The following is a 20,209-nucleotide window of genomic DNA, read 5'->3' as shown; positions in this document are numbered from 1 at the left end:
TATTTAACTCCAAAATTAACATAATAATCCTTTTATAAAGTTCTAATAAAATAAATTTAGTTTTCGAATAAAATTAGTCGTTGATAAGAACGTTTTTAAAATTATTAAAATCTTTTATATATTACGAAATATAATTTAAAATTTAAAAAGGTAGCTTAAGCTCGTAAATATGAAATTAAATTATAAAATCTGAAAAATAATAAATCGTGTAACGATATTGAATTTAAAAAAAAATAAAACTTCGTTAATCAAAACAAGGTTCAAAAATTTGGATTCAAAACGAATTTAAGCTAAATAAAAATAATTAAGCATAATTAATCAAGTTTTAGAAATTCGGGGTATTACAGCATGTTTCAAATTGTTTTGCAGGTGGAGGCGATCGGAGTATGAACTCTTTGGCATGGGTTCGAAAGGAAGCACGATTTGATGATGCAAAGACCCGAAAGGCCGAAAGCTCGGTGAACGGTGGGCACAACATTCATGATAGGGGTCTTGATCTGTCACTTCCAGCACCACATAGCTCATCCAAGGCATTTGAATTGACACCAGATGGCACCATCTTTGGTGCCCCCATTCGATGAGTTGTCGTGGCTCTCATCCCCTTCCTTTCGTTGTCTGCACATAAACTGAGATTGTGTAATGGGGACATTGCATCAATCTAATAGGGGATGAGTATCTCACTATCCGTTTATTGCTTTTCGTAGTGTATTTTTCGCTTTCGTTTGTGTGTTTTAGTATAATTTTTGAGCAAGTGTGTGTTTCATTGTAGTTTTTGGTGTTAGAGAGGTGAGAAGAGGGTATTTTACGGTTTGGACGTTTAATGCTGTGCAGGTCTAAGGCTCCAAGTTCGAAAAAGTTGAATTCAAGCTGAAACGGAGTAGTCTGCGTTTCGCCCGATCCGGATCGGGCAAGGAGCGCCCTATCGGGCGCGCACAGATTCAACGAAAGGTTCGAAATTCGCCCGATCGGGCGATCTGCTGCCCGATCGGGAGATTTGCGAATCAGCGACAAATAAGCCACGGGTTGCTCACTTTCCTCATGATACCCCTTGAGCCAATGAGGACGCTGTCTGATTTAGCTTGGGGGGGTGTTTCACTCACTTGTATATATTAGGTATGTTTTTCCTTTTATTTTTGCATTTACTTATTTTTGTGTGTTTATTTTGGTGTGTTTAATGTTTTCTAGAGTAGTTTATTGCTTTGAAAAAAAAAATACAAAAATAGGTTCCGATGAATACAATATCATGCTTCCCTGTGCCCCTTTAACGAAAATTGTTTTGATTCTTGGTATTTGATGATGGGCAATGTAGATGTGTTAGCCATGATTTGATATTCGATTGCTTTGATGCCTTAACATGAGTCAACTCCGACTAACTATTTGTGAACTTGGTGCTTGACTAGTTGATTTGGTTAGGATGTGTGATAGCTTCCTGGTGTGTCATTGATTTTGAGTATTGATTTACAACTATTAGTAGTGTTTTATGACTCATATACATGCACATTGTGAAGGACGAAGGCATTTTTCTGTTTAGGTAGCCTTCAGATGAATCTAGATACATTTGTTCCCTCCTTTTCTACCCATGTTGTTGCTTGTGCCCCTTTATTCGGTGACTAGCCACATTACAAGCCTGTAAAACCCCATTGGTTACTAGTCCCAAGCCTAGCTTGGGGGAGCTAATAGTAGTGAGGTGAGGGAGTTGTAATGTGCTATATTTTGAGCACAAAGTGGGTATTGAAAAAGGAGTTCGTCTTATCATGGTTGTTGTTGAAAATGAGTTGAAAATGAAAAGAGATGAAAGAACAAAACAAATGTGAAGGTTTCTAAAAAGAAAGAAAAAAAGAGAGATTGAAAAGGAAAAGAAAGAGAAAAATTTATTACTCTCATAAAAAAGTTCAAAGTATTGTTTCAATCAAGTTTTGCAAATTCATATCCTTATGAGTGATTGGTTACAATTGTGGAAAAAAGGCAAGAAAGTATGGTGTTGGCTATTTGTTGTTTTGTCATGTGTTGAGTGGGAGAGTTATGGTCATTATATCGGTTGATCATGGTTGTTTTAAGGATTTATGCTCCCCAAAGCCAAGGCTTTAAAGCTCACATTATACCCAAACTTACCGCACCCTTACCTAAGCCTAACATTACAAGCTTTGAAGACCTTCCGACCTTTGTGTATAGAGTCGTACTTATGTGAAAATAGTTGTTTATCAATGCAAGTTATGACATGACACATTTCGATTCGACTACTAGGTTGAGTGTATGTTTTTTCTAGACACACGAGTGTTGTGAGTTTGGGTGGGCATTGTTCACTTATATGTTGGGAGGAGAGCGAACGGGTACATCTTTTATCCGCCACATAAATGAGTGACGAGTGTGTGAGCACTAGTCTTGAATTCCATTGTGCACTTGTGGTTTGCTTTGCATGACGATTGTTAGGGAGGATTTGTGGTTGGGTGGATTTGATTGGTTGACATTGATGCATGCTCGTTGGATTTTGCCTTGAATTATGTTTTTCATTTTGAAATATGTTGGGGGTGAAGTTGGTCTTGTATTCATCGATGATTTCCTTTCTTAGGGACAAGCAAGGATCTAGCTTGGGGGAGTTTGATATGTGTGTTTTATATAGAGTTTTTACCCCCGTCCCTTAGTACTTTTTGATCTCAAATGAGCTCTTCGGAGCGATTTTTAGTACTAATATGCTCGTTGTAGTGTGTTTGTAGTTTCAGGTTCATCATTGTAGGAATTAGCATATTTTTGTGCATTTCCTACTCATTTGAATCAATACAAGAGATTATGTACTTTCGAGAGCACAAACATTAAGTTTGAAGAGTTTTGAAGCAAAGCGAATAACGAAGGAAGTACAAAAATGACTATAGTCCACTATTTTAAGCATAACTCAAGTTCTACAACTCCAAATGATGTAATTCCAATTGGGTTGGATTCTAGACTTCAATAGCTTTCCAACAAGTGGTCACTCGCCTAATTCCGACGAATAACAAAGGAGATATTACGTTTTAAAGATAGAGGATTGTGCAGCTTCAACAAGCGTCCGATCGGGCGGGATTCGCCCGATCCGGATCGGGCGGTCATTCTAGGCGCTGTTCTGGGCATTTTGCAACCGCCCGATCGGGCGGAATTTCGCCCAATCGGGCCGACTATCGAGCACATCGCCCGATCGGGCGAAGCGTCTCCCGATCGGGCGACGCCAACCTCCAGCGTATTTCGCGAGTTTTTATTACCGATTTTGGGCTCTATTTTGGGCAAACTATAAATACTAGCCCCTTATATTTTTAGTGACATCCATTATTCTAGTCTAAAAAATTACTTAGTTTATTTTAGTCCTCTTTATTTTCTCCAAACACTTAGTTTTAATTTTAATCAAAGATTCAAGCTTTATTATTCCATTGTCCTTTAATTCGGTATTATTTCTTGTTCTAATTTAATTCATTGCTTTAATAATGTTTTCCATTATGTTAATTGCGTTGTTATTTATTATCATGAGTGAGTAGTTTAATTTCTAGGGTTTAGGGGATCCATGAATGCATGATTGGGATTATATGTGGACTTGATTAATCGATTGATTGATTGTAATTTCTATAGCTTATTATTATTGCTCATCAATTCTGTTCGGCCGGACTATTTTAATTTGAGTTTGATTAACCTTAGATTATGCGCCGAGAGGTATAAATCTGATGTTTTTTTGGTCTGTGGCTATTAGATAGGAATTATTTCTAGTACGTAGCGAGAGCCCGCTAGTTGTTCTATCCTAAGGAATCCATAAGATTCGAGAGATGCATGTTTTCCTAGATATGGTTGTTAATTGATTGTTACTTTCCGTTGTCCAATCCCGTTCTGCATTTATGGTGAACCGCTGCCCTAGATTCCTTTAATATTGTTATTTTCCGATTTGATTATTTGCTTTAGTTTAATATACAAACCAATCCAATTCTTGTTTCCCAATAGTCTATAATTGTCGATTAATAGTAGAAAGGACATTGTTTCCCTGTGGATAGGATCCCTGCTTCCCTTGCTATATTTTTATTTGGTGAACATTAGGTTTATCTTTGATAGGAGTGCGATTTAGCCTGTCAACTACTCTATGTAGACACCTAATTTGTTTCTCCCCTTTGGGATGATGACGATACCATTATCCTTGTTAGGTGATTGGAATAACTCCAGGCGGAAATCCCAATTGCTAAGAATGCTTCCAAAATTCAAGATCCAAAATCCAACCCTGAGACCGTTCCCCTTTCGGTTCTCGGTACAAAATACAACTTTCCAAATCCAATTTCAAAATCCAAGTACAATCTCAACTAGTAGACCATCCCATTGGTCTTACTAGGCCTTTTCCACGCAAAATCATATAAGGCAAGTCAAATTCGGGCGCCGACCCACAAAACCGAGCATGCCGGGCCCCGTCCCGTAAAACCGGAATTCAAAAACCCGAGAAAGGCTTGTTTTTAAACGCTAAACGATGCTTTAACCTCCAAGAAAATACAAAACTCCAAACCTAGTACTATTCGTACAACAGGTACAACGCTACAAGACGAAACAAGGACGATTCCCCGTCCTTGCTTTGGCGGCATCCAAGCCACGTCAGCAGCGCACTACGCTGGCCTGGCGCCCTGCGCTGGCGTGTGCTGGCGTTTTGCACCATCCCCTCCTATAAATACCCCTCATTTCCATCGAAAAAAAGGGGGGCACAACAATACAACGTCGTAATTTCGACATTACGCCTCAAAATACAACTCAAAACTCCTCAAAAACACATACAAAATTCCTAAGTTCAAAAAAAAGCAATTGGGAGCTCTTGACTAAATCTAACTAGGTAAATCCGAATCTCATTCTAATCTACTATGTTGCTTTGATTTCTAAATGATTAGCAAGTTGGTGTTTTTAATCAATAAAAAACACCACTTGCAACAATCACACATGTTTTCCAAAAATACAAACTTTCTCAAAATACAAAATATAATTTTCAAAGATTCAAGGATGTCCAAGTTGTTTACAATCATCTCTTGGGCTAGAATCACCATCAAACATGGGGTAATCAAAGGTAAACACTTTTTAACATTTAAAGGTTTAGTCTTTTGAGATTCAAAACTCCATTTTCAATATACAAGTTCAAGTCTTCAATTTTCAAAGATCTTACCATGTTTAGGGTTATTCATAGTTATTTCCCTAAACTAGGATCATTTCAAGTTCAAATTTCAATCATTTCAAGTTCAAACATTTCAATATTCAAGCTTTCAATTTCAAGTTCCACATGCAAAATCTAGGATATTTGGGTTGAGCAACCTCTCCCAAGTTGAGATTTTTGGCTTTGAATTCGTGTCGGGCGCACTTATTTTTAAGGAGCCACTTGGCGTTCGAATCTCATGTGCCCAAGTACAACTTTCAATTATGCACCTTTCAATATGGCAATTTCAATATCGCACCTTTCAATATCGCACTTTCAATATCGCACTTTCAATACCGCAATTTCAATACCGCAATTTCAATTCCGCACTTTCAATTCCGCATCTTTACTTGCCTAGTCGATTTCTAGGCAATGTGGACCCACTCCCTAGTCCTTTTCTAGGGGGTCTTGTATTTACTAATTCCGCACTTTATTTAGTATTGTGATGTTGCTTTATTTGCTTTATCGCTTTCATCACCAACATGCTAAATACAACAAAATACAAAGGTTACATCACGCTTAACAAAGATATTTTTGGACAAACCGGCCCTTAGGTTCCTTAAATCAATCTTTAAAGCAAAGTGACCATCGTACAATTAGAAATTCTATTTTGCTCTAAACTCAAACCCACATAGTCTAATCTAGGGTTTATTTTCGAACTAATGTTGTGCCAACGTACTTGAATATTTCTAAAGCTCGCCGAATAAGCATTTTCGTTCCCAAGCCCGGATCTCACCCATCCGTTTCAAGGATTCAAGGCCTTATCCAAAAATAGAGTCATTTGCGGTCTTTCCAAACAAGACCTTAAATAAAGTTTGGTGGCGACTCCTTCGAGGTGCAAAAATTCAAACGGTTCTCTAAACGAGCCGGCCGGTCTCCTAAACCCCCTTGTAGGAAACGGGGAATAAACACCCCCTACACTCTACAATATGTGATGAATGAGATCTTCAAGGCTAAAAGATCAAACAACTACGATCTACTATGTGTAAACCAGAAAAGGCTAGCTGTCTAGGGAAGATATATTGGAAGAACAAGTGAGTCCTCCAATGTGCGCAGTGATGGAGGCATGACAAGCATTGTACGGGGAAGGGGAAAATAACACAAACATTGCATCCACATATAATGCACACACAAACATTGCATCAACATCAAATGCACATGATTAGGTCAAGTTGTAATAGATCGACTAAAGTTGGAGTGTTGCTGATTTAATTAGCCTAAGTTGTAACGAATGAAGTATTTTTATTTAAGGGGAGTATTTTTATTTAAGGGGAGTATTTTTATTTAAGTTAAAACTTGTTGAAATAATGATTGAAGTGTATGTTGTTTTAATGACCTCAGTTGTCCCCAAGCATCATCTAACAAATACCCTAACCACAAACCGTTAGCACATAAAAGCCTCAATTCAGCCAACAATGGTCGGTTGCCTATGCCGCATTTCGGTTTGTGGTATTAAGGGCAAGTGCTCTCAGCAAATAAAGACTCATCATTGGCCAAAAAAAATTGAAACAGTTCATCAATAACAGGATCATCACACAAACCTCAAACTAGTCGATGGCATCCATTAACTCAAGTTACAATAAAGACTCGCAATTGATCGAACCAGAGAACAACATAGGCATGCCAAGCTTTGTGTGATCTCAGATGTCCACAAGCATCACAAACACAAACACTAGACACTAACCCTTAGCACACAAAAGCCTCAAATCAGCCGATAAAATCAGGTTTCTTATGGCAAACTAGGTTAATGGCATTACATGTTGTGTTTCAGCAAATAAGAACTCATCATTGATCAAAACGGGGGACATTAAAGGGGACGTTCTTAAATACTCCAATTTAAAGGGGATATACTTGCATACTCCAATTTAAAGAGGACATAATTACATACTCCAATTTAAAGGGACGTTAAAGGGGGCATTTTTAAAAGTCAGGAGCACAAGAACTAGCATGAATTATAAAGTCAGGAGCACAAGAACATGAATTATAAAGTCAGGAGAACAAGAGCATGAATTAGCACAGGGGCACAGGAGCATGAATTAGAAGAACATGTAAAATCATCCAAAACATTTACAAACAGACAATCACAATCATAATCATGAATTAACAGAACATGTAAATGCCCATATTATCACAACTCAAAAAATCCTCCAAAACATTTAAATACCAAACTGATAATCATACTCATAAAGAAAAACATACAATCATAAAGAAAAACATACTCATATTACTCCATAAATCCTCCAAAACAAACACATAAATCAACAACAACCCTTGGCCAGCAACATATCACATTTGTCGGTATACATCGGCACAATAATTAATCCTCCTCCAACTACTCAACATTAATTAAAAGAATAAAAAAGAGAAAGGAGAGGGCACTTAGCTCTAGTTACAACATGAACCAGCACCACCAGAAACATCATCAACATCATCACCATCATTAACAATATCAGAATCTCAGGGCTTACCGCCGCCATTAGGAACCTCTTGGTCATTAACTTTAACCGAATCAGCGGGGACAACAGGGATATTGATCAACTTCCTGATCTTCAATTAGTGGTTTAGTAGGTGACACAACAACTTACCCTTGACGGATTGTTCTGAAGATTCAGACGATTCATTACGGCCCCATTTGAACCGAATATACTCACGGCTATAACTGTGATCACCTTCACATAGAGCACCTTCACAATGACCAGAATCTGAGCAATGATAAGGCCTAGAGTACGGAATATCATCCCCACTATATGTGAAACCATGAAAACTCATTTTCAACCAGGAAAAATGAACCCAAAAAACAAACTGAACTCGGAGAAATGAACCCAGAAAAATGAATTCAAAAATACAAACTCATAAACAAACCAAATTGAACCCAGAAAAATAAACTCATAAATAAAAAATAAAAAATGAACAAAAATGAACCAAGAAAGATAAATCCAGAAAGATGAACCCAGAAACCTTCTAAAAACCCTAAACCTTCGAAAAAACCCAAAAAGATGAACAACCTTCGAAAAATCCTAAACCACAAACTCTAAACCTTCGAAAAACCCAGAAAATAAAACGAACTCTAAACCTTCAAAAACCCAATCAACACTAGAACCCAGATCAAAACAAACTCAACACAAACACGAACTCAAAAATACAAACCCATAACCATTTTAAACCCAGAATGAACATAAAGCAGACAACGTACAACCCAAAACCGAACCCAGATAAAAAATTACCCAGGTCTAGAAGACGGATTCAAATCCAAAACCCAAATCTCCAGAAAAATCAAACCAGAACGACGAACACGAAGAACAAAGCAAAATACAACGAACAGATCAAGATTTTCAGAGTGAATTTTATTCAAATTAAACCAGGGATTTGTTCATTAAGTAGTTGAGTGAACAATTTCTCAAAAAATTCAGAAAAATGAATGAGAGAACCGTAGATTTTGGGGATAGAGCTCAAAAATTAGGGTAATGGAGAGGAAGAGAAAGAAATTTTGAGAGGGATTGTGGGTGGATTTTAAAGCCAAAGAATTTAGGATTTCTATGTGTGAACCCCATAAATGGGCCTCAAAAATCGAAATAATGGGTTGAACCAAAGTCAAGAAGTACAGTTTTCAAAGTTGTACTTCTGACTTTTTGAGGATAAAATTGGAATTAGAATTAGAATTTGAGTAAGGGTATAATGGGAAAATATTAACGGTTTTAAATAGAAACAGGCACATCATTTAGGGACACCGGATTAGGAAAAGGTGCACTATATTTTGGGACGGAGGGAGTACTAGTTATTTCTATATCAATACAAGTGTGATTAGGAATTAGGCATGTTTCTACGTAGAGGACACTACAAAAACAAAGAGAAAACAAGGCGACATTATTTGAGCAAAGAGGAAGAGTATATAATCTCCTTTAAATAAACAACCAACTAGGGCGAGTTATTATCATTGTCTTACATATGAACAATAAGGGCAACTTGTTTGAGGTTTCCCTTTTTGATAAAAAAAACGAGGACCCGTTTTAAAAATCGTCCTCCTAAAATATAAAAAGTTAACTCCAAAACATAATTAAACCCCTAAATCCCAAAATATGTTTTCTAGGATGACTCTCCTACTAGTGTTCTTCGAAGAAAGATAAATCCCTAAAATCCCAAATTCGTTTTCCCTAAGAAAATAGATCAAACGATGCTCAAATATTTCGTTAAGAATTTCACTTGGGTCAATATTGCTACTTTACTTGAAACTATAGTAGAATATTGATTATTACGGAGTGTAGACATTTCCATTGATAATGTTCATATTTTTGTAACTTGAACATGCTGGAAATCTACTAGAATAAGTATAAGAGGAACTTAAGGAAATGTCCAAGGGAAATTGCATAGTTGGTAAATTTTTTATGCTGATTGTGTCATCATCTTGACAGAAAGGGAACTCAACAATAAGGCTGCATTTAGGCCACTTTTCCACATGATAATAGAGTGGTTTCAAGGCCAGATCAACCGTTACAAGTTCTTTAATATACTTTGTAGATACATCCAGTAGAACTCATGAGCTAACTAACCACTCTATTCAGTCAACTTGATTTTGTTCTGCTCTGCAGTTAGCTCATGAGCTTGTAACTATGCTTCTGTTATCTCCTCACTTCAATTCCTTCTGATGTATTGTATGCCTCTGGTTTTAAACTTCTCGAGTCTTTATAGTTTCAGTAGAGCCCTGCTAAGTTTGTCTGTGCTTCTTCTTTGCAGGCAAAAGTGACTGATTCAAATCTGACAGAAGAGAGGAGGTTGGTCATTCAAGAAAGGGAGAACCTGAAACAAAAAATGGTGTATTTCCCTGTATTCTAAATTGATTATCTGTATAAGCCATATTTCTGGATAATAGTTGCAAGTTTTTCTTAGGAGCTTTATGAAGTGGTAAGAAATAATTTATAATAGATTATGATATAAACTAGAATGATCTATAAAATTATAACTATTTTCCTATCTCAAGTTCTTGCCCAACCATCAAATTATTATTTTTTAAATAAAATAATTATTAAAGAGGGCTTATGTTTGATTTTGAACAAAGAGGGCAAAACAGTTGCCCTTCTTGACATGATTTAAGAGGGCGAAAAAATGTATAATGTCGTCCTTGATTGCTAGCAAAGAGGGCGAGCGTGAACACCTTCCTTGAATTTAACAAAGAGGGCGAAATAAGGTGCCCTAATAGATCTCAACCAAAGAGGGCGAAATTTAACATTTGTCATGCGAAGCTAATGCAACGGCTATAACAGGGTAACCTTAAGGGAGATTCTCAGGTCGCCCTTATATAGGGCGATTTTTCTCGCCCTCTTTGATCTTATATGTTGTAGTAGGAGACTAGCGGTTGCAGTTGTTCTGAATTCGTGTTGCTTTGTGACATCACTGCGATACATAAAGACATGAAGTCTCCAGAAAATACTCGTTCAAGTCACACGACTTGGGTGTCTCCAGATTTAAATGTCTTGTTTAAAATGCTTACTGCTAGCTTTTGCATTGGGACTTAACAAAGTATTGAGCAACAACTCTCATCAAGGAAGGAATACCTTTTTGATTTTATACACTGCCTCACCAGCAACAGGTAAAGTGAAAACAATATTCTGACAGTTTTCCTTCAGGAGATGAATTCATTCCACTCATCCACTGAAAAAGAGAGAATTGCTAAGCATGGCCTATCTACGAGGAATGCTAAACCTCAAGTGGCTTGTGTCCATATCTACTGTCATCTCCTTCTGGTAAATATACACGAAGTACTTTACAATGTTTCCATCAGCACTTTGAGGTTTTGATCTATATGTGCTTAAACGCTAAAAAATGGTGTACCTTGATAAAGGGATTTCAAATCATGGCCAAGACTCAAGAGAGTCGGGAATGAATAGCGATTTTTGGACGTCAGTTGCTTCCCAAAGTAGAATGTGAGGGATCAGAAAAGATTATATACATTACAAGGAAAGTGCACTAAGACCGGCTAGACCGCCTAGACCGCCATCCATTGATCCACCTCATTATCCTGAAATCTCTCGAGAAGAATAAGCTGACGTCGCAAATGCAATACCTGTCATACCAAATTGCAAGGATGAGAATCTACAAATAACCGAAACAATTATGCTACGCTAAGATAAAATTCAACTACAGGGGGGGTGAACAAGAGTGGAAAGGGATGGAGTATGTATGATAAAAGGAAAATAAATCCCTCAAGATAGAGGACGTTTCTAGTGTTTGTTCCCAACTGTTTAGCCTAAATTGCAATGAATAAGTTGGGATTGGCCATATTTGGCCATATTTGACCTTAATGATCAATACACAATCCATTTGTCCATTAATTAGTCAATATAAGCAATGAGTTATAATGTAAAGGTATCATTGATATATTTATCTAAACAAGCAAGGAGTAATTCTTTCTAAGAAGAGCTCTTCAGTTAAAGTTGACTAGGTTTTAGTTTTCACCATAAAATTCAAAATGTTGCACCATATTTTGAAACTGGAGGCCGGGTTATTCAGTTATTCCAGTTGAGGAGCAAACATATAAATATCAGTCTGCAACTCTGCATCTATGGTTATGAAATCCTGTGTCATCAGATACCTCAAGGTAGTCTTGAACAAACCTCTGCTACAAGCAGTGGCGTATCCAGGATTTGATTATAGGGTATGCAAACGTATATAGACAAAATTCAAACCCGTTTTTCATTAGTCTACATATTTTATCTATGACTACTTATGACCTTTATATGGCAATTTTTTGCTTTTTCTTCTCAAATTTAATCATTTTATGGAAAAATAATAATGGTACAAAAGTAACCCTTATAAAATAGTATCAAATGCATATATGATAATAAGGAGAAAAATAAATTAATTGACACTAAATAATTGGAAGAGGAGATTGAGGTAAAGAGATGTTGGAGTAAGAAAACAATTGTTGAGAAATAGGACTACCAATATCATAAAAGAATAAAGTAGTAAAAAAGAACAAGAAATTGGAACTAATCTAGAATCGAACTCAAGACCATTGAGCCAAGAAGTGGCACTACTGACACTCATTACCAGCAAGCTAAATTAAATCATTTGATACATCTTTGGCTTTAAATGTTTTTGTATAAACATTCAGGGTATGCAACTGCATACCCTTGTTCTTAACTGCATCCGCCCCTGGCTACAAGATTAGACAATAGCACAATAGGCAATTCAGTGTCTCCAATATTGTTTAATTCTATCTTTATCTTATGATTGCTAGGAGCCTACGATAAACAGATTAGGAGATATTTTCGGGATTTGTGAGAAAACAACGAGAGCATTATATTGTTGACCTTCAAGGTATGAAAACTTAGAAGGCATATTGATAACTAATTAAGTAGTAATGAATATCCACCAATACAAATGGTAGTTCAAATGCCTTATAAATCATGATGAAGAAAAATAGAAGACACAAATATCAGATTACTTACCTCCTCCTTCAATAAAGCAGGAAGATGTTCAGTAGAAACCAATCTTGTCAAGTCTTCGACAAGCATTTCATCTTTAATACCAGACCATGTTTGCACAGGCAGTGCAAGCAAAAGTATAGTCAGAACATCATTTCCAGCAGGGTGCCTTCCAGGACAACTTGGATCCGAGCAGCAATTGAATTTTTTTTGAGTCATGGGGACCAAAATTTGCAATCCTTGCTGACTTGCACCATCCTTTACAGTACCCGAGACTAGAGTTACGGGTTTTCCACCATCACCTCTTATCTGTTTCACGGATGTTTTCTCACAACAAAATCCACCAAAAGAGCCAGGTTGACCATTTAAAAGCTCTGCTCCCTCACAACAAACCGCTGCTGCAACATCAGATAAACTGTGTTCATGACCAAACATAACACCTTTTCTGGAACACAATGCTGAAGATAGAAATATAGTAACTTGTTTATATAGACCCGTCTCCTGAACTTGTTTGAGTAGCTCTTCCTGCAAAAGGAATATGTGTGTCGGTAGTAAAGCCATATGAACCGGGACATAATTGTTTTTTAATGGTATAGCTAGTGCTGCAAAGTACAAACCTTCAGCACAAGCCTTCTCATTTCCTCCTGGCTTAGACTTTGACCATCATCTTCATGCCTTCGAACTTCAGCCACCCACTTAATAAAGTCCCTGAAGTTAGAAGGTAATGACATGCACACAACAGAGATGGCTCCCTCAATATCCTGCACATTCTCTGACTTTAAGAGAAGAGGTACATCCTCCATCAAGTATTTTGCTATACTAGCCCAGCTCTCATGCTTACAACTCTGCAAAGAGATAAGCGGAGTAAAATCTCAATTCAGGCGAAAAAGATGGTAAAAAGTATTAATTTGTATGCAATGTGTGTACCACTAGAGCCATTAAGCCATTAATTTCCTGGGAATAAGTAAGAAATTCCAAACGTAGTCTACAAAACACGCTATTTCTGGTTTGTCTCTATTCAGAACCTAAATCTCATACTGACGGTCTTCCTTCCCGGTATCATATTAGGCTGCCTAAGTAATCAGTTAACTATTCCTGTTATGAAGGAGAAAGAATGCGAAAGGTTTGGTTAAGATAGCTAGCCGGGTGCATTATACGGTCAGCTAGAACCATCATAGCGTTGTACTAAAATAAAATATTCAACATAATTCAAGTAAAAAGAGAAAGCTTTCCTATAAACCAACTCTCACAACAAATACTCACTGATGCTAATATAGGCATAATAAAGTCACAAGACTCAAAATCCATGATTCATATCAACTTGTGAAAATTACTCCCATTTACTTAATATGGAGTAGTTAACCATCTATAAGAGAATATTATATACAGCAGCCAGCATGTCATACCAAGGTATAAAGAAGTGCTGGCTCATGTTGCTGTCTTGATATGAGCATGTACCTGGCAAATAGACACTTCAAAGTTAGATGAAAAGATAACACAAAGAAATTGCATCTCTATAATTATTAGTTTATTACTTCAAAAAAAAAATGAACTTTAACCTATGATATAATTACATGTAATATTAGTAAAGTATTTGATATGAAGAATTCCAACCAACAAAATATAAGTTTAGAATCCAATATACTTGTAAGTTGTAAATTAAAAACAGTACGGGTTCCAGTAAATCGTCTCTAGCTTCCTTTCCCAAATCAGAATTGGACAAAGTAACGAGTGAAATCATGTTATACCAATACAAAACCAGCAACATCAATCCATTTGCAGCTTCTAATTTTAAAGTCTATTTCAATTAGAATAATCTTGGCCAGTATAACGCTATCTATGTCTATAATGAAACAGATTAACCTCGCAGTCTCCTACTGACCTATTGTTATGAAGTCAATAAGAAGATATTATAAGACCCCTTGAAAAATAAATCAATGACTCCATTGTAAATGCAATATACGGACGGATACAGTCTCAACTCTCGATGTATACAGTTTCGTTCTTACAAACAACCTAGCAAACATATTGATTCTCCTTTGTAAGTTGTTTCCTTATTTTCTTTTCCCTTATTTACTATATTTTTCCTTCTTTTTTGTGGGGGCATAAGTAATCAGCTCAGTAGCCAGACTTTTGTGGTATCAGTCAACAACTGTATCCAGTATAAGGTAATTCAAGTGGTTACAAAGTTGACCAAAGGTATCTTCCTGGACTAACAGTATGAAACTATGAATATAAAACTGAAAGCGTGTGCACTTTTCACAGAAATACAATTGGAACTTATCTTAAGATTCTGACCTTATTCTAGCTGTGAATTAAACTTGGTTAGCCCTTTTAGAAACTTGTCTAAACTTACTGGCACTAATCTGAACCAATTTCTCCTAAAATAAGTTTTTTAAAGTGAAAATAATACGTAGTAGATATTAAATGAAAGACAAAACCATAGTTACTTAATCTGTGATATGCTATCGTACATGGAATGAGTAGAGAAATGCATTTTTCTACTTATATTTGTTAATCTAATCCAAAACTTTGACATTGTACCACTTCAAAGGTAGTGAATCATATCAGATCATGGTTCGTGGAGGAGGGGAGGGATTTAGCAAAGTAGGTAACACTGGACAAAACTGTTCATAATATTACAACTGGAGAGGAGGAAGCACAGACAAATACCTACCCTCTGTGTTCGTCGCTTGCTTCAACTACTGTATCCATGGCTTCCCAAAGAAGAGATAGAGGGATCCAATGAGGTGGATATTTAAAACGAGCAACATCTAGAACCAATGCCATATCTTTTCCACCATGATAACCACCAATAGGAGAGAAGTGACCAGATCCAGTCTGAGATTGTAGTACAGGAAATTAAGATAACAATTCATACAAGAAAACTGAAAAAGGAACACATAAAATGTGTCATATTTCAGCAAAGCATGTGAAAACAGTGTAGAAAAGCCGCTTCATACAGAAAAGGTGAACATTTTATGCTATACTGACATGCACAAATTTAGTAAGTGGTAACCGACAAAAAAAATTCCTAGATGGGGTAACATAGAGGCCGTTTTTCCTGCAGTTTATACCATCTATTATTTACATGGATTTTCCCTCCTTTTTATTTTTTTCATATTTCGTGAACATCAGTTTGATTAAAAGTTGGTTAGGGTTAGAGAGGATTACATAACTATATACTCCAGGTGTTCTTCTTTTCCAGGGGAGGGCCAGGAGTTTACTAACTGGATCACCTCAAAAAAGGCATGAATTGTTGAAAAGGCACAATTGAAAGATTGCAAGCATTACACCAAATTTCACTCTATTTTATACTCATTGAGGCCATTAGGTCAGATAATCAGTTAATCACAACAGCGGAAATAACAACACCTTGGTCCGTATGGATCCTGCATGACATAATACTTGCCAAGCCATCAACAAATTGAAAGAAAATGTAGAGAAGCACAATTCAAGTTCGTCAATACCTGCTTAAAAATCCCTCTATGGTAGGATGAGATGACATGACACTCGTCTGATACCGAGCATGTCTTCACATAATTTCTAAACTCTTTAATAGAACTTTCGCTGGTACGAAAAGCTTGAACATTTGCGCCAGCACATTGAGCCAAACACGTAAGTTTCCCAAAGGAAATCCCTTTAGATTTTACTTTTTCTAGAGGCTCACAACAGTCCAGCATAGATTCATCAAACCATCTCCATGGTCCTATTGGAGGAAATACATGGCAATTAGATTTGAAAGTATGAAATGAAATGTAAAAAGTCTAAGCTTCATTAAAATAATAGAAAAATAAGCTCTGATGGATTGTACAATTATATAGACCGAGATGAATTCCTTAAAACGACATCTACGTCTAATGGTGGAAATTTTCTCCTTTCACGTCGGAGGTTAAATACTTAAATCAAATAAAGGAGGTGAAAAGAAAATCTTTAATCTAAAATCTTATTGCAAATTGTCAGGAGAGATATGTGTTCAACAGAATGCTTTCCAGCTATTTTATCAGATAGAAACAATATCATACATTCATACTTCAGTACAAAATACCAAAGCATATTTAAAACCATACAGTAACTCAAGAACAATTATCCTGTTTGTAAAAAACAAAAAAACAAAAAAGAACTTCTAGCTCCTACGCTCCCTCCCTCCATCCCTCAACTAACAGACCACATATCTATTTTAGAACCTCTCAAAATCTTCGGCCAGTTTCGTGATTTTGTAACTCGAAATTCAATTTTCCTCATACTTCCCTGGACTAGAAATGAAAAAGATACACAACATTGAAATGGACCTAAATATGGCCTAATTCGAGGAATGAAGACATAAAACTTTAAAGAATAAAGGATAATCATAACTCAATTCCTTGAAATTGACCTAAATATGGCCTAATTCGAGGAATTCCATATTTCCATCCACTTCTAAGGCCTCCTTCAGAATTTCAACTTTCTATTGTTTCACATATTCCATGAAGCTCAAACAGGTCTTCTGCATTAATGCTAAGGTTGTTTGATATCTTGAATCTATTATCTATCGATTCCTAAATGTTAAGCTTACTTTAATGGAAGTACTCATTTCTGATCTACTATAATGATACTGCATATTTCTTCATAAACTTTAACCTCCGATTACATTAATATCACAGTTCATAACTAATAAAGGCCCACTTAAACAATATAATAATACTTAAAATCATCAGTCTACCTTCCCCATCCCGCAAATTTCCTTAAGCTATAATCTGACTTCCTACACCTATGACCTAACTAGACCCTCCTTTCCCCAAACTTTGAAGTCCTGCTGATAGCCAATGTGATGAAATGAATTCACAACTAAAGCACGTAAATCCCCATTCTGTTATCAGAAGAAAGTTTAAACAAATTAAACTTATATCCTGCAAGGACTCTGCATAAGCCACCTGTACTCTTTAGTTATTCAAGGAGGAAGCACAAGGGTAATACCATGAGAAGTGGCAGAAACCATTACCAAGGGCAGTACAGGAAAATACAGCTGTTGACAGAAGTTTGTTAAGTAAAGTAGGCAACAAGTTTGCTGAGGAGTAGAATAACTAGGGAAGAGTTGTAGAGCAGAAAGCATCTTGAGAATTGTTTTGACGAAGCTACTTTTGGGAAGCCATCCACTGTTCGAACTGTGGGTATTTGTAATTGTTTAGTAACACTCATTAAGCAATACAAAGTCCATCTTCTTCCCTAATCTCTTTATTCTTTTTATTTCAGCATTCCTTATTCTGCTGTACTTGTCACTAAGCTTGAAATAGTAATCTGACTCTATCCCATGTGGATTAATGCACCATTACAAGTTGTTGGCTTGTTGCCTTCAAACATGTTACAGCTTTTAAACATTATTCAACAGATTTCTATTCAATTCACAAAAAACGTGAAAACCTAAATAGAATACCAATAACAAGGCAAGTACCAAGGACATAGCGGAAACGGGGGTGGTATAAACTGTACTGTTAATTTTAAGCAAATATGCAAAATGCAATGAAAAGTTTTGGACCTTTCCAAGTTCTCCCGGGATCAATGGAAAGCGCATTTAAAACCATTGAAAGGCTAGCTAATCCACAATAGGCAGGCTCTGATTGTGTTTGGAAGTAAGAAATCAATTTGAAGAAACCCTCCATTGTTCCATCTTGAACAGCTTCTATGAAAAGTTTCTGCATTGCCAATTAAAAGAAGTATTAGGACTCCTAGCAAACCAGCTTACCAGGAGCTCCAGTTTCTGAATATACAAAGGCCAGAAGATCTTAAGAGATACAATGCACTGTAAACTGATTTAATTTCTATCCTTTTGGCCTTTCAATCTTTACAATCATATCTAGTCGAGTAACCCCGTCTCCTCTCATCAAAGTGACATCAATCTCATACGACGAAACACCGAAAAAACTAGAGATAGGAAAGCCCTTGTTTCTAATTATGAAATTCAAATCATTAAAGGCAAAACATTTAAAACATTTTTTTCCAATTTCTGAACTTATAGCGCAAAATTGCAAAATTAATAAACTAACACTTCAATTCCATTTTCAAACACCAAGGAGCTTCAATTGTAGGATCATTACCCATTAAATTGACAAAAACAAAAAATTAAACATAAATTAAGCATCAAATCCGCAAAATTTAGAGTCAATTTAGGTCTGATTGCAACAAAATATAGAATTGCTGAAAATGAGAATTTCGAAGATGAAATATTTAGCACAGAATGAGTGAAGGCCCTTAACCTTGCCTTCAGTGGAAGCAAACTCAATGGCGGGAGGTGATGGAAGAACCCGACGATATAATCCAGCCGTCGCCATTGTTGTTGCTTTCGAATTTCCTCTTTTCTCTTCCCCAATCTGGCTAGGGTTTAGGGCAGGTTTAAGAAATGAGAAAGAACGATGCCCGCCAAATTAATCGTTTTCGAAAATACTGGTGCATTTTTTCTTTTTGGGTTCTCGATTCCCCCTCCCATTTGGACCCCTTTCCGAATTCGGACCCAGTATAGTAAAGGTTGTGCGACTGTGTCACGTATTAGCTTCATTTTATTTGACTTATTTAGTCTGAACTTATATTATCTGGATTTATCTTCACTTATTTTGTCTTAAATAATTTCTTTTTGTATGAAAATGCATGACAAAACTTAAATGTTTTGAATTTATATCATATGAACTTATCTTAACTTATACGGAGTATGAACTTGTCTTATTTGAAATAAGTTAAAACAAGTCGAACAGAACAAATCCTTAATCAAAATATAACTCTTTCATCATTCCAAAAAATGAAGGAATTTGAATAAAGTCAATGGATTATAAAAGTACACAATAAGGGATAAGTAATTAATTCGCCACATAAGATGTATAATGGTTATATTGTACTTTTTTTTATTATTAACCTAGTCCTCATTTATGACAAGTTTTCGTTATAAAGCCCCTATGAATATAAAGCATGAGATTTACCATGAGTGTGTTGGAGTAAGCTTGAAGTAACTTGGAGGTCTAAGACAAGTATATTTAGGAGTCATCTAAATATGCTTAGGAGTTCTATTATGCTTAGGAGTGTTCTAATAAACATATCTAGTATTTAGGAGATAATCTAAATATATAATGTTTCCTAAAAGGATTAGGAAATCTCTCTCTATATAAGAGGATGTCAAGGTGTGACATAACTTACGTGAATTAAGAGATTAAGCAACTTAGAGTTTTGAGTTATTTTCTTTAAGTTAATAAGAGAGTTATTATTGTTAATCTTGTGTCCACTATATTGATATTCTACATTTGGTATCAGAGCAAACAATCAAGTCGTCATGGGTGACAACAAAGATGACTCTGGTGAAACCAAAAACAGAGAAGCCGAACCGTCGTCGATCAAGTATCCTATGCTAACAAGCTCAAACTACACTGTCTGGGCCTTACGAATGAAGATTGCTCTCAAGGTGAACAAAGTGTGGGAAACCATAGATCCCGGAAGTAAACACGAAGACAAGAACAACTTGGCAATTGCCCTGTTATTTCAATCCATACCAGAAGCTTTAACCTTGCAAGTCGGAGAGCTCGACACCTCGAAAGCTATTTGGGAAGCAATTAGGGCAAGACATGTTGGTGCCGACAGAGTAAAGGAGGCCCGA

General features: G+C 36.3%; 1 protein-coding gene across 4 annotated transcripts; it reads right to left on the bottom strand.

Annotated features, from left to right (window-relative positions):
• Positions 1-9,519: 9,519 nt before the first annotated feature.
• LOC110787047 (glutathione gamma-glutamylcysteinyltransferase 1) lies at positions 9,520-19,043 on the bottom strand. Of its 4 annotated transcripts, XR_008924297.1 has the most exons (9): positions 18,828-19,040; positions 18,110-18,266; positions 16,065-16,303; positions 15,272-15,435; positions 14,001-14,052; positions 13,212-13,439; positions 12,619-13,119; positions 11,000-11,231; positions 9,520-9,925 (listed from the first exon to the last, which is right to left on the bottom strand). XR_008924297.1 is itself a non-coding variant. In XM_021991620.2 (8 exons), the coding sequence occupies exons 1-8, from the start codon at positions 18,900-18,902 to the stop codon at positions 11,154-11,156; spliced, it is 1,494 nt and encodes a 497-aa protein (XP_021847312.1). In that variant the 5' UTR covers positions 18,903-19,043; the 3' UTR covers positions 10,708-11,153. The 4 variants fall into 4 exon arrangements, 3 of the variants coding, with proteins under 3 accessions (XP_021847312.1, XP_056689312.1, XP_056689313.1); XM_021991620.2 differs by lacking the exon at positions 9,520-9,925 and having other exon boundaries at positions 10,708-11,231; positions 18,828-19,043; XM_056833334.1 differs by lacking the exon at positions 9,520-9,925 and having other exon boundaries at positions 10,708-11,231; positions 18,833-18,983.
• Positions 19,044-20,209: the final 1,166 nt, after the last annotated feature.

The sequence above is a fragment of the Spinacia oleracea genome, chromosome 6, assembly GCF_020520425.1.
Source record: "Spinacia oleracea cultivar Varoflay chromosome 6, BTI_SOV_V1, whole genome shotgun sequence".
NCBI classification, from domain to species: Eukaryota; Viridiplantae; Streptophyta; class Magnoliopsida; order Caryophyllales; family Amaranthaceae; genus Spinacia; species Spinacia oleracea.
This window is presented reverse-complemented; position numbering and strand designations above follow the sequence as displayed.

Coding starts and splice junctions, on each gene's coding strand:
- LOC110787047 (XM_021991620.2), bottom strand. CDS start 18,902: ATGGCGACGGCTGGATTATATCGTCGGGTTCTTCCATCACCTCCCGCC. Junction 16,304..18,109: donor TCCCGGGAGAACTTGGAAAG/GTCCAAAACTTT, acceptor TTCCTCCAATAG/GACCATGGAGATGGTTTGAT. Junction 15,436..16,064: donor ATAGAGGGATTTTTAAGCAG/GTATTGACGAAC, acceptor CTACAATCTCAG/ACTGGATCTGGTCACTTCTC.